The 14,125-nt window shown below is 41.3% G+C and overlaps 1 protein-coding gene across 2 annotated transcripts in view; it reads right to left on the reverse strand.

The window, feature by feature from the left end:
- ITGA1 (integrin subunit alpha 1) overlaps positions 1-14,125 on the reverse strand; it is an 89,849-nt gene that overhangs the window by 11,235 nt on the left and 64,489 nt on the right. For both annotated transcript variants that reach the window (XM_072136252.1, XM_072136259.1), the window contains exons 16-22: positions 13,092-13,258; positions 12,886-13,019; positions 11,019-11,129; positions 7,884-7,969; positions 2,752-2,887; positions 1,043-1,123; positions 79-155 (exon numbers count right to left, since the gene is read on the reverse strand). In XM_072136252.1, coding sequence (XP_071992353.1) covers positions 79-155; positions 1,043-1,123; positions 2,752-2,887; positions 7,884-7,969; positions 11,019-11,129; positions 12,886-13,019; positions 13,092-13,258 — 792 coding nt within the window. The remainder of the gene's footprint in view (positions 1-78; positions 156-1,042; positions 1,124-2,751; positions 2,888-7,883; positions 7,970-11,018; positions 11,130-12,885; positions 13,020-13,091; positions 13,259-14,125) is intronic.

A 14,125-nucleotide genomic window follows, 5' to 3' on the forward strand; every position in this document is an offset into this window, starting at 1 on the left:
TGCACAGTAACCAAACTTTACTATACTCTTTATGTGCAGAGCTATGATAATAGCAGGAGCAGGTTATCCATACTGTACCTTACTGCATTGATAGATATAGACACTGTATCCAGAAGGTGCGAGACGTTAAACTGGAAAGTTACTGTGAAGGAGACCTTAATAACGAGAATAATGGAACATACATGACATACAGTACAAAGTCAGCAGCAAGTATTGTAGTTATCCACTGTTTTACAGGATCAAAAAATTCCCACCAGGATTGACATGTGTGTGGTTTTTTTTAAAAATTTCCTTGAAAAAGGTTAATGGTGACCTAACCTACTTTCTAAGTCAATGTCCAACCCTTTAAGAAACCTTGCAAGGTGACCTAGGATTTAAACTGGATCAGAACTGTTTCATAAACAGAATTTGGCAGCACTCCAAGTAAATCCACACGTTGGCTCCATTAAAATTCTTCTTTATTTAGATAACTGCACACATTTAGAATGGACAGTACAATGATCTACGCGTTTCGACGCAACGGCATCTTAGTCATGATCCCATTGTAACAAACACACTAACAAGAACATATATGCACTAGCTTACCCAATGAGAAAATCGAACTGTTTCATGTTACTTGGCCCTGGTCAGCGCTGAGAAGTATCTGGTTGTCCAGTTCTGATCCCAAATTCTGAGTCAGTTTCTAGAAACCCAGTTGCCTACAGATAACTTTCTGATGAGGTTTATATTGTTACTTCTGTTCCAGGGCTTCTTTAGGGGTCGGCCGTTGTCTTATAGTAAAGCTCCTGTACCTCCGAGAGGTGGAGCACTGCTAATTTGCATATTTTCCCCATGGGGCATTGCCTGTTAGACTTGATTCTGTAGCTGTATCTCCCTAAGGAAGCCCAGGGACTCCCACTACTGTGTAGATAGTGGTCTAGATGAATCATGCAGACTGTAGCTCACTAGATTTATGTGTCTGTCACTTCCACCTCCTCTTCTCAATGATGGCACTTATGGATTTTCCTGTATACAAAGTAGAAAGTGATGAACTTTAACCTACCGCTTCCTCCCTCCTTAGGAAAGGGTATCCGACTTTACATGTAAAATCTGTGTCGGCCTCACAGCTCACTTTTGGTTTATCCTTAAAGGTAAGTAAGAAATACTATTAGAGAAGAAATCTACATATAGAATGTAATTTCCCTTTAAGCGTAGTCGTCATTCAAGATAATTTTCTATAATGTGTGTGGAGGGATGTGGTGAACATTTTTCTGATTCGCTTCATTCTACTCCCTACATCCTGTAGAGATGCATATTCCAGCCAGTACAGTGTGGGTTTATGGAGGCATCTTATTTTCCTGTTTCTGGTTAAACAGCTTTGAGAAGGGAGGATTAACTGCTCACAGAATACTGCAGCCAAGAAGAGAGCTGAAAGGGTTAACCCTCATAGCTGTGTAACAAATAGGACATGAGAGAGAGACCCAATACAGATTTGCCATAGCAACGTAGAAGTAACACTGTAACTCATGGCCACGTAGCAGCCTGTTTCTTTATGAACTAAGCAGAATTTCTTAATTAAGTATATTAAAAAAATGTTCACAACACTCCCCTCCACACATTACAAAAAATCTTCTGAAATGAGAGTTACACTTTAAGAAAAAATTGTAACAATTACAAGCATATCAGTTATGAAAATCTGGGGGCTCAAGTAGAACTTCCAAAGAAATTGTCACCAAATTTTGAACAGTTCAAAATTTGAACAGTTTATTGTATTTCCCTTAAAATGTAAGGAAATAAAAACTGGTACTTGTACAAAAACCTTAAAAAAATGTACAGTATATTAACAAGACCCTAGAGACAGTATTTTGTCTAAATACCAGTTTTTATTTCTTAAGCTTTTATGTCAAATGCAGTAAATGTTCTTCCACTAGAGTATGTACATTTAGATTTAAAGGGAACCTGTCACCAACAGACACATTTTTAGCACACACCCCCTTACTCGGCATAGAGCATAGTACATACACTGCCAAAGAGTTTTTGTATAAAAAATAGGTTTCATAGAAAAAAAAGATATGTTATATAGCACCTTTCAATGCCTTGTGCTCTTTGACTAGGCACTTGTCTCCTGGGAGTGGCTATAGAGGAGCAGGGGGCATTGCGTATTTTCGTATATATGTGAAAAAGACACATGGAGGAGCGGTTTCCCAAAAGTGGGAAGAACTGCTCCTTTATAGCCACTCCCAGGGGACAAGTGCCTAGTCACAGAGCACATGGCATTGAAAGGTTCTATATAACTTATCTTTTTTTCTGTAAAACCTATTTTGTATGCAAAAACTCTTTGGCAGTGTATGTACTATGCTTTGTGGAGACTGGTGGGGTGCTAAAAACGGGTGTCCTGGTGACAGGTTCCCTTTAAGACGGAGCCGCCGCTTGTTGACGTTTTCAGTCCGTCACAATTTTCCTCCTGTTCTAAGTTGACAATTCGCTTTCAAAAACTTAGCATGTGTCATAATCTGTACAGTAGGTTAAAACCTCTTGGTTTTTATGGATCTTTTATGGATGCAAGTTTAACTCTGATTTTCTGAAATAAAGCAGCCAATCATCTGCATAAACATAGATTTAAAAAGATGACAATATAACTGGTTGTCACTAGGTGGAGCTAATGAGTTAACGGCATACTGTTACTTTTGTAATGGTATTCTTCTTAGCTCCCTCTAGTGGTGACTGCAGACACTGTGCATATTTTCCTGACATACAGTTATCATAATTTACCTCTATTCCAGCCAATATAATATTGGGGGAGTATTTCATTGTTACAGTAGGGTTATAAGCGCTGTCCCAGTTGTTCCTTAATGTCACAATAACGTTGAACTTGTCCTTGTTATATTTCACAATTGTCTGGTTAAAACTGGAGAAAAATAGAAAATATGAAGTGGATTAAAGCAGAGACATTGATGCCATGGTAAAACCTACAGCATAAAACATAGAGTAACTTACATTTTATGTGATCACTGAATAGTATATAGGTAGGATACACTTAAAACGGGTATCAATTTATTTGATCAATGAAAAATTCACATTAAAGGGGTTTTCCCACGAAAGAAAAGTATCACTTCTTAATCCCCCAGTGATGTTAACACAATAAAGATCATTTTAACCCCTTCCTTTACAATTTTACTCAGTGTGATTGCTGTTTTAGCTCCTATCACTCCCTAGGCTGTTCAGTGAAAAATCCCAGGGTGTGGGCGGGGCCTCTCTGAGTAGACACATTATGATCCATTTAGTTCTGGGGTTAGATTATCAGGGTACAGGTGTATATACACTTTCATCTGGCTTCTGACATTGTACTAACACACTGACACAGAGAGAGAGATGAGACAGATGAAAGATGAGATGCATGAGATTACTGACATATACACTTTTAGTTCTGCTACATCTCACAGATATGAGCCTGCCTCCTCCTTCCCCTGAAATCACTTATCTCCTTGTAGTTTGTAGTTTGCAGTCTCTCTCTCTGCTCACAATCTCTTGGCTGGATGTGATCAGTGAGTGTCTCTGAGCTCCTTGCAGGGGGCGTGGCTACATGCTCAGAGCAGAGACACTTTGTGATCTTGGATCCAGCAACAGGAAACTCAGACACCAATACTTGAAAGTTAAAACTCCATATACAGCAATGAGGAAGGACGCATAGTGTGTTTAAAACGCGTTGTATCCAAGACTATGGTCCGAAAATAAAGACATGGAGTTTTAACTTTCAAGTATTGGTGTCTGAGTTTCCTGTAGCTGGATCCAAGATCACAAAGTGTTACATTGCAAGTTTCTCCAGTCCAGGAGTGGATCTACAGCACGGAAGGAACATCTACATGTAATGTTCGGTGAGCAGACTGTTTTTAACGTATATTCCGTCGTATAAGACGACCCCCCTACTTTCCTGTTAAAATATAGAGTTTAAGATATATTCGCCGTATAAGACTACCCCTTTTCCAACGCATACAAAACACCGGTAAAAATTTTAAAAAAAACAGATTTGAATTTAACATGGTCCTTTTTTTAATTTCAATTCTTATGACATGCAGGTATATAGCAGGAAAACTGTCGCTCATAAACATAAGGCATACAACAACAACATTACCATCGTCCATTTTACTGTAAATGTTACCATACTGTACCTTAAATTTTTATTTTATTAAATATTCCATGCCATGTACTCAGAAGCGGGAAAAAAAATTCCAAATGCAATGAAAATGGTGAAAAAACGCATTTGCGCCATTTTCTTGTGGGCTTGGATATTACGTCTTTCACTGTACGCCCCAAATGACATGTCTACTTTATTCTTTGGGTCGGTACGATTAAGGGGATACCAAATTTGTATAGGTTTTATAATGTTTTCATACATTTACAAAAATGAAAACCTCCTGTACAAAAATAATTTTTTTGATTTTGCCAACTTCTGGCGCTAATTACTTTTTTATTTTTTGGTGTATGGAGCTGTGGGTGGTGTCATTATTTGCGAAATTTGATAATATTTTCAATGATATAATTTTTAGGACTGTATGACCTTTTGATCACTTTTTATAGATTCTTTTATATTTTTCAAAATGGCAAAAAAGTGCCATTTTCGACTTTGGGCGCTATTTTTCGCATTATTTAACGCATTGAAAAACCGTTATCATATTTTGATAGATCGGGCATTTTCGGACGCGTCGATACCTGATGTGTTTATGATTTTTACTGTTTATTTATATTTATGTCAGTTCTAGGAAAAGGGGGGTGATTTGAAATTTTAGGTTTTTTTATTATAATTTTTTTTTTTAACTTTTTTTTATTTTTATTTTTACTATTTTTCAGACTCCCTAGGGTACTTTAACCCTAGGTTGTCTGATCGATCCTATCATATACTGCCATACTACAGTATGGCAGTATATGGGGATTTTCCTATCAGCACATTGTAATGAAGGGGTTAAAACGAAATAGCCTCGGGTCTTCGGAAGACCAGAGGCTACCATGGAGATGGATCGCTGCCCCTGATGACGTCACATGGAGCGGCGATCCCAGGTAAGATGGCGACGCCCATGCGCCGCTATCTTTTTGAGGCTGCCGGCAGCTTTGCCGGCAGCCAACGCTGTGAAAACACCCGGTGCTAGCACCGATCGCGGGTGTTACCGATAAGCCTTTGCTGCAATATGCAGCAAAGACTTACCGGCTATGGAGAGGGCTCAGCCCGTGAGCCCTCTCCATGCAGCGTGACCCGACCGCCGCCGTGAATACACGGCGGGCGGTCGCGATTACCGGCGTATAAGACGACCCCAGACTAGACAGAAGATTTTTCTGTCTTCAAAAGTCGTCTTATACGCCGGAATATATGGTATATTACAAAATTTACATAATCAGAGCAGAGACAGACAGAAACTCAGAAAGCAGGGCAAAATCCAAGATGGCGGTCCGACCCTATGTGAGAAGTTACAGGGTTGTGTCTAGGGCTAACTGAAATTGTGTACGGCAGGACTGATAGAGACAGGTTGGACTCATATCTGTGAAATGCTGTATCTTTGTTAATAACAGTGAATTAGAGAATGTGTTATTTTGTTATCCTGAGTACATATAAGAAACTTGTCTTCGTGGGAATACCCCTTTAAGCAAAATAAAATAGTGCATATACTAGTGTATATCAGACCCAGCATGTCTAACCCCAAATAGCTCAGCATCTCTTTAATGATGGTGGATGACAGCTATGGCAGGTGATATGGTCATGATGCTTCTATCTTATTGGAAACTGATGGAAAGGTCTGAGAAAATAGCCTCAGAATGAATTTCGGATATCAGTTTTATACCTATGGAGGAGTTGCTTAGTACACTGACAAGCTGTGAGAATACATCTTTGGTATCAGCCACAGTAATAAGACGTCGTCTATGTACCTAATCCATAAGCCTATTTTGGAAATTCTCTCGCCCATAAAGTCAGTCATTGCTAGCAAACCCTATTCTCCGGATGAGCCCGATAATGTGTATGAACATATAAGGATTAGATTATAGATGCGGAAGTTTAGTCAGTAGCATAGATGAGGAGCTAGCTTTCCGAAGTATCCCCTTAGTGAGCCCCTTTCAGTCAGCCATGATATCAGCCTTTGCTTAAAGGGGTTGTCTGGTCATAGCAAATTAGGCGCTAGACACAGGATAGGGCCTGCCTTTCTGATCACTGGGAGTCTCAATGATGGGACCCCCATGGATCACAAGAACCGGGGATATGTTGTGCCCTCATTGCACTCGAGGTGACCGGAGCAGCCAGTCTTGGAGCCAGGCTGCTCCGTCTGTCTATGGAGCTGATGGAGATAGCTGGGCGCTGCACTCGTCTATCTCCATGAGCTACATAGAGATAGATGGAGCATTCAGCACAAATGTGTCTGGCTTCTCTGGTCGTCTCGAGTTTAACGGGGTTTTTTACGGACCCCTATCACTGAGACCCACACTGATCAGCAAGTTACATCCTATTCCGTGAATAGGGCCTATCCTGCTATGACCAGACAACCCCTTTAAGACAAGCAGCACGGTGACCCAAATCCCAGGGTCAACATCTGCAAAGAGTTTGTATGTTCTCTCTGTGTTTGTGTGGGTTTCCTCTGAATCCTCCGGTTTCCTCTCACATTCTAAAACATACTGGTAGGTTGATTAGATTGTGACCCCAGGGGGACAGGGACCAATTTGGCAAACTCTGTGCAGCGCTGCGTAATCTGTGTGCGCTATATAAATAAAGGGATGATTATTATTACCGTATATACTCGAGTATAAGCCGACCCGAGTATAAGCAGAGGCCCCTAATTTTACCACAAAATACTGGGAAAACCTATTGACTCGAGTATAAGCCGAAGGTGGGAAATGCACTGGGCACAGCCTTCCCAGTATATAGCCAGCCAGCCCCTGCCCCAGTGTATATAGCCTGCCAGCCCCTGCCCCAGTGTATATAGCCTGCCAGCCCCTGCCCCAGTGTATATAGCCTGCCAGACCCTGCCCCAGTGTATATAGCCTGCCAGACCCTGCCCCAGTGTATATAGCCTGCCAGACCCTGCCCCAGTGTATATAGCCTGCCAGACCCTGCCCCAGTGTATATAGCCTGCCAGACCCTGCCCCAGTGTATATAGCCTGCCAGACCCTGCCCCAGTGTATATAGCATGCCAGACCCTGCCCCAGTGTATATAGCCTGCCGCCGCTGCCGGACAGATCGCACAGAAGATATACAGGGGTCACCGGAAAGGTGAGTTTAGATATATTTATTTTTTTGACTCGAGTATAAGCCGAGTTTGGTTTTTTTTCAGCACATTTTTTGTGCTGAAAAACTAGGCTTATACTCGAGTATATAAGGTATTTTAGCTGGGTTAACACTTTTTATATAAAGTTGTGCTGTACCTGAGCTCCCTCTTCTGACCTATTTGTGGTAAGACATGCTGGGGGGGGGGGGGTTATTATACACTAGACTAGCATATGCACTAGTATATTTCCTTTTGCTCATTCCATCTATTAATGTGTGAATGGTCACATTCATGCATCAACACACGTTACCCATGTGGGCCTTTTTAATGAATTACTAACAAAGTGATGTTTTAAGTGTGTCCTTCCCATATACTATTCAGTAATTTGATTTATATTATAGTAAGGGGTATATATATGAAAGTGCTCTTCAGTGACCCTAGTAACTCCCATTTTATAGCTGTTTTCCACTTATATTCTCTTATATGGAGACCCAGAGGTCCGAGCCCCAAAGCTCTGTACAAGAGTGTCTCACCGATAATGACCCCCTTATAATACTAGTGTTTTCTTATGTGTGGCTTCTGGGACTCGGGCTCCTTAATTCATAGCTCCTCTCCAAATGACAGAGCTGGGAGTGTTCACAATAAGAAGTAAGAAGTCACCTTTTATCCCCAATAGTTAACTGTGCATCCAGTGCAAGATCGGCGGTACATCTCTTCTCTGGTCCACAATCCATGGTGAATGGAATCTATAAAATGGGCGCAAACATATGAAACAACAGTGACTTATATACTAACAAATGATCAAATATTACTATGCATTGCTTTAAAATCTGATTTGAAAGCCATTGGCCCACATTTATGAATAGTAAGGCAGTGGGCACTATAGGGGGAGAGAGAGGCAGCCATGTGGTGCACAGTCCCAAATACTACCTTGTATTGTGGAAGGGTTAATATCTGCAGAACTGGAATCAATGAGCAGACATGTCATAAAAAATCAGTCTGCATAAACCAGGCGCCTCTGTTATACCTTTATAAGAGCAAGGGTAACATTTTCCATGTTTTTTTTCCAAGATAACCTCTTTTGTTGATATTTAAAGGAAATCTACCATCAAAATCCATTATGATAAACCAGGGGCACTTACTCCTAGATCCAGGCGCCGTGACTGTGGTAATCTTCTTATATTTGTTATCTTTAGCCTCCTTTCTTAATTATTCTAATGAGCCTGAAGTGTCTGGTGGGTGTTTCCAGAGCCACTCAGTGCTGTAGCTTCACAGGCTGTTACAATGAGTAGAGCATGTCTCACCCAAACCTCTGCACTCCCTGCTGTTGCAAGATTACACAGGCAGAGGGAGGACAGAGGGGCTCTTGTGGCACCCTCAGAGCCCTTCTGGCTCAATAGCATAATTTTAAAAGTTGATTTTAGAATGAAAGAGGACATGGATAACAAATATAAGAAGATTCCCACAGTCACAGTGCCTGGATCTATGAGTAAGTGTCCCTGGGTTATCCTGCTTATTTTGATACCTTCCTATAAGCATGCTTCTCTCCAGTGCCCAATGCTCTATAACATGCCATTTTATAGGGGAATTGCTCATTATATGACAGTAACTGATTTATCTCAAAGCAGCAGCTTCACTTTTATACAGAATGACCTCAGCCGCTTGGTATTTGTTACCATGATTGTTGTGTACGCTTTCTGTAAATGAAGCAATTTCCTGGGGACAAAACCAGCAGAAATTCCCTGCTATATCCATGGTGACATAATCCTTAACCTAGACCCTGGGTATACAGTAAGAGGCTTTAGTGTTATGACTATTCTTCCTTGATTAGTCTAAATTTAGTTATTTAATCCATTGGTAACAAATGACGCAAAATGTGTCAAAGTCCCTTTGGATTATTTCCATAGTATATGGGTTGTGATGATATTGTATATATTATGTCATCCTGTGCGCTGTATATCACAAAGCAGAGGATAACAGAGCTTTGGTCAGGGGGACTGAGGAAGCTGATTTTTTAGGACAAGTAGTGTCTGTCCATGACAATGGATCCAGGAATCCCTGGTGATAAATGCCTGATTCCTAGGGCTCCCACAATGACTATTCAGCATGCATCTGCCTCTCCATCTCGTCTCCTTGGGACCAATGAAGAGCTGTGTAAATCTCTAGGTTCTCTTCATCAGTCTAATAAACTTGGTTGGAGCAGAGGCAAACATGTTAAACCTTTGCTAGGTGGACATCAGTGTCACGGACCACTTTGTGCGCCATTAGGAACTTCAGAGACTTATCTGCTCTCTGGACAATCCATGGAATCTGGCCAATTCCATTGTACAGATCTATGTGTTTTCAGATACAATGCCTTGTATATTTTTGCACCATCTGCTGCCTGCAACTGGAAATGCAGATGTAATAATATCCGCCTGGGTAGGGGGGTTAATATGTTAACCAATGATAAATTGTGTTTGATTAAATACATTTCTGCACTGCCTTGAGTTTTCTAATTGGTGGATGCCTGGAGCTTCGCCCAGTGAGAAGTCAACTTAGAACTCTCTGGAACACCAGCCAGAGGGAGTATCTCAGTGTGCTAAGAGAAAGGAGAGTTCTTAGTGATGCTACTGGACACAAGGCCTACTGCTGCTGTCTCACCTGAGGGTAATTCCCTCCATCAGACACATTGCAGCTCTGACTACATACAGAGCCTGCCTAAGATTGCTAAAGCCAGCCACTCAGGTACAGAGCTGCCCCAAGCCAGGTCAGGCCCTGGTGGGAGAAGGTTGTATAAGCCCACACCCGTCCCCATCCCAGAAGACATTGGGGGTCATTTACTAAGGGCCCGATTCACATTTTCCCGACGTGTTACCCGAATATTTCAAATTTGGGCCGATTTCCCCTGAATTGCCCCGGGATTTTGGCGCACGTGAACGGATTGTGGCGCATCGGCGCTGGCATGCGCGCAACGGAAATGGGGGGGGGGGGCAATCGAAAACCCGACGGGTTCGGTAAAACCGCCGCATTTAAAACAAAAAATGTGTTGCGAAGCTTGCACTTACCTTCACTAGGAATAGGCCGATGAACTTGAGCGCGTTCCGATGCTTTTCAGCGCAGCAGCGCCACCTTGTGGACGTCGGAGGAACTGCCTTAATAAATCCCGGCCGGACCCGAATCCAGCGCAGAGAACACGCCGCTGGATCGCGAATGGACCGGGTAAGTAAATCTGCCCCATTGAGTAGACTCAGTGCAAATCAGAAGCATCATTGAGCCTATTGCATTGGTACACAGAGAGGGAGATGCATTAATCTGTTGGTCTATAGACCAGAGGAGAGTAGAACCGGTAGTAGACCGGTCTCTGCTGCGTCAGATTAATCCCTGTGTCTGATGCTGGTACTAAAAAATGGTCTAAAACCTTCAATAAATGTGGTGCACAGCATTTTAGATGCAAATGATTCCAGTTTTCTGGAATGTCCTTCAAAGACATTAGAATAACCGCAGTTATATCAGGACCACCCACGTACCTCAATTGGACATTGATATTCCCACTTAGTTACACATCACCGACATACGATAAGTGAGACTCCCTCGAAGATCTATTAGGACCCTACTGGGCAGTAAAGATGCAAAACCTTTTCATCCCCAATGAACATGTGGCACTATTCTTACGATGAGTGGGGGTACTAGCGGTGGGCTCCCCAATGATTAGATTGGTTAAGAGGTGATAATGGGTAATGTGGCACAGCCCCTTTAAAATTCAATTACACCTGCAAATACCAGTTTAACTATTAGTAATGGTTGAGTACTTACATAGGAATTTACAACGTTTGGACGTTCTTGGCTCAGAACAGGACCGTTCTCTGGATCTTTAAAATTAAACTCTACTGATATATTGACAGAATTTAGAAAATCTGGCTTTTCCTATGATGAAATACAAAAAAAAATATTAAGGGAATTAGATGTTGAATTGTTGATATATTATACATTAGTGTTTTCACTTGTTATTTTTGTATTTTGTGTAGATGTAATGGGCATCAGAACTTCTAGAAAGTGATAAAATCAAAAAGTCAAAATTCCTCTCTAGCACAAACACAGTAGAAAATGTGGAGTGATTATTACGAGCAGTTGGGCACCTTATATGTTAAACCTTGTGTAAAGCAGCTATGGAGGACCTTGAATCCATATGTATTACATGCACAGACTATTGATTTCAATAGAGATTTTGTAATTCCAAATTTTCTGCATTTCGTAATTTTGTCATTCCAATTCTGCTTTTCCACAGACGGATACAACACTTGGTTTCCAGGTCACTTAGCATTTGTTACTTAAAGAGTTTCTCCACTTTCTCCAAACTTTAAGAGGTAAAGTATAAGACCCTAATAGGGTGACCCATATTTTTTAAGTATTTTTTAAAATTATTTTTAACAAAAGAATAAAATTGCATACAGTAATTTGTGTTGCAACCTGACATACTTGGTTGCATAATGATTAGAGGACAGATTTCTTGAACATTACGACTGAGTTGATCAATTAGTCGTACATTAGGTAGATATTCATTAATGTTCAGCTAAGTTTGGGTTATCTGGAATGGGTCCGTCCAGTGATCTGGAGCCGTTGTTGTTATCCTTCTTTGTCAGAGTCTCTAATGTGTAGTTAGAAATGGATCCATTTTTAATCTGCTAAGTTCCATTAACTTTAATCAAACAGAGCATAGATACAGTACCGTACTAATAAGAAGAGAGAAAACCAACAACTTTGGGGGAGAAGCCTGCACAAAGGGTGGGGGGATTATTTTGGTCTGGCAACAGTTGGCTATTTCTTAGGATCTTATTATGTTGGGCGTTATAGTTGGAGTTGGTTATTTCGGTGATGTCAATTGATAAAGCTATTGATGGTAGAAAATACTAGTCATCCAGGTGTCCCAGTTTTTGGTAAACCTTGATGTAGTTGAGAGCTGGTAGGCCAAGACTTTCTCGTAAGCATAGGTCGTGTTTATCTGTGCTATAACCTCATTGATGTGAGGGTGACCCATATTATACTTTCCCTGTTAGAGTCTGCTGTCCACTGCAGGTCATGTGACCCCTGGACAGCAGGACTTGGGTCTTCCTGTGAAGTCCCATGTCCTGCTGGCTGACGGTGGATGGAGGTGCCTCTGCAGTCATTACTGGGTGCAGGCCCTGTCTCTCATAACCACTACCATATCAGTACCATATAAGTCCTAAGTCTTGGTGGCCGTGGATCAGGTGACCTGCGGCTCCTGGCAATGAACTACAAACTTTGACGGGCTAAGTATAATATGGGTGATCCTATAAGAGGTCAACCCCTTTAAAGGGGATTTACATTTTATCAATATTGAAGACGTATCTAAAGCATAGCCAATTAATAGCAGATATTTGGGGGGGTCGAATAGCCCAAACTGTGCCTGAACAGCACTGTTTTCTGTATAGTGGATGACCTATGCTACAGCAATTTAGATCCCATTGAACAGAAGCTGGGTTACATAAGCAGGCTCAGTTTTCTATGTTTCAGCAGTGAAGGCACCCAGAATCCACTGATTGACAGGGATCCCACAATCTGCCCCAAGATTCAACTGCCCCCGATGCCCAAGAAAATATCATTAATATCTATAAACTGGAGGAATATACATAAAACCTAGTATTAATAAACTATTACTTGCCACCATATAGAAGTTGTGTTGAACACATTCTCCGCTTCGGCTGATCATGCCTTGTACAGTCCTTCCATTTGTCTCATTGAAAAGACTCCGGGATAGAAATCTATGTGCGTCCAGGGTAATTTTGTATTCCAGCTCTGTAGACACAATACAAGTCTATTAGAATGTCACTTACACTTCCCGTGTTATCCTGATTCCCGCAGACTCACCGAAACTTTCCTGATTACTGGTCCCAGATTTAATAAGAATATCGAAACAATATGTAGTGAAAATGCAGACGGTTTCCTTGTTGTTGATTCTGCAGTTTTTATGTTCCATATTGATGACATTTGGGTTAAACATTGGCCTCACATCCACCTCTGCAACATCTCTGGACCTGAAGAAGGCACCCAAGTTTATGTATAGTGTATCTTATAGAATTTTATAATTTTACAAATGTTCCATTAAACATGGTGGGGGTCATAACTATAAATAGTATGCACTATGATATATTTTGCCTAATTACTTAGGTAATTGACAGCTGGTGGATTCTGACTACAAACAGTCTTCTCTGTAGTCAGGTTCAGAGGTTCAGTAGAAGCTTAGCTTTGGCTCTAGGAAACAATTATACAAATACACTTTACAGGGTGGGATTGCGTCAGTCCTACCAAATAGGACTTGAGATAAATAAACCTAAAAATCCCCCCCTCCATTTCCCTAGAATTGATATAAATATAAATAAACAAACAAAAAATCATAAACATAGGTATTAGGCAATGTTAAACATATATTAAAGGGGGCTGTTCTGCGCATGTGCAGACGGCAGGATCGGCGGGCGAGGGCGTGCAGCTACAAGGAGCTGCGCGCCGAAGATGGTGAGTAGGAGGGGAAAAGAGGCGTAAAGTAGCCGCATCTGAGGTTACATGGCGCGGCTACTCCACGCCCCAGTAGCCACATAAGAAAATTTGCATACAAGTCTAATAAAAGTTACCGAAAAAGTGCGGGGACGTGAGGATTAGCCCTTAAAAGGGCTATCCTCACGTCCCATTGATCCACCTACCACCCGATCTACCTTTATAGGTAGATTTGTGGTGGTAGGTGCCCTTTAACATTAGGTATCGCTGCATCCCAAAATGCCCAATCTATCAAAATATAATAAACGGTTATTCCCGGCATTTGACCCTGTAACCGAAAATAGCGCCCAAAGTCAAAAATGGCACTTAATTAGCAAAATATAAAAAAATTATATAAAAAGTGATTAAAA

Source organism: Engystomops pustulosus, chromosome 1 (genome assembly GCF_040894005.1).
Source record: "Engystomops pustulosus chromosome 1, aEngPut4.maternal, whole genome shotgun sequence".
NCBI classification, from domain to species: Eukaryota; Metazoa; Chordata; class Amphibia; order Anura; family Leptodactylidae; genus Engystomops; species Engystomops pustulosus.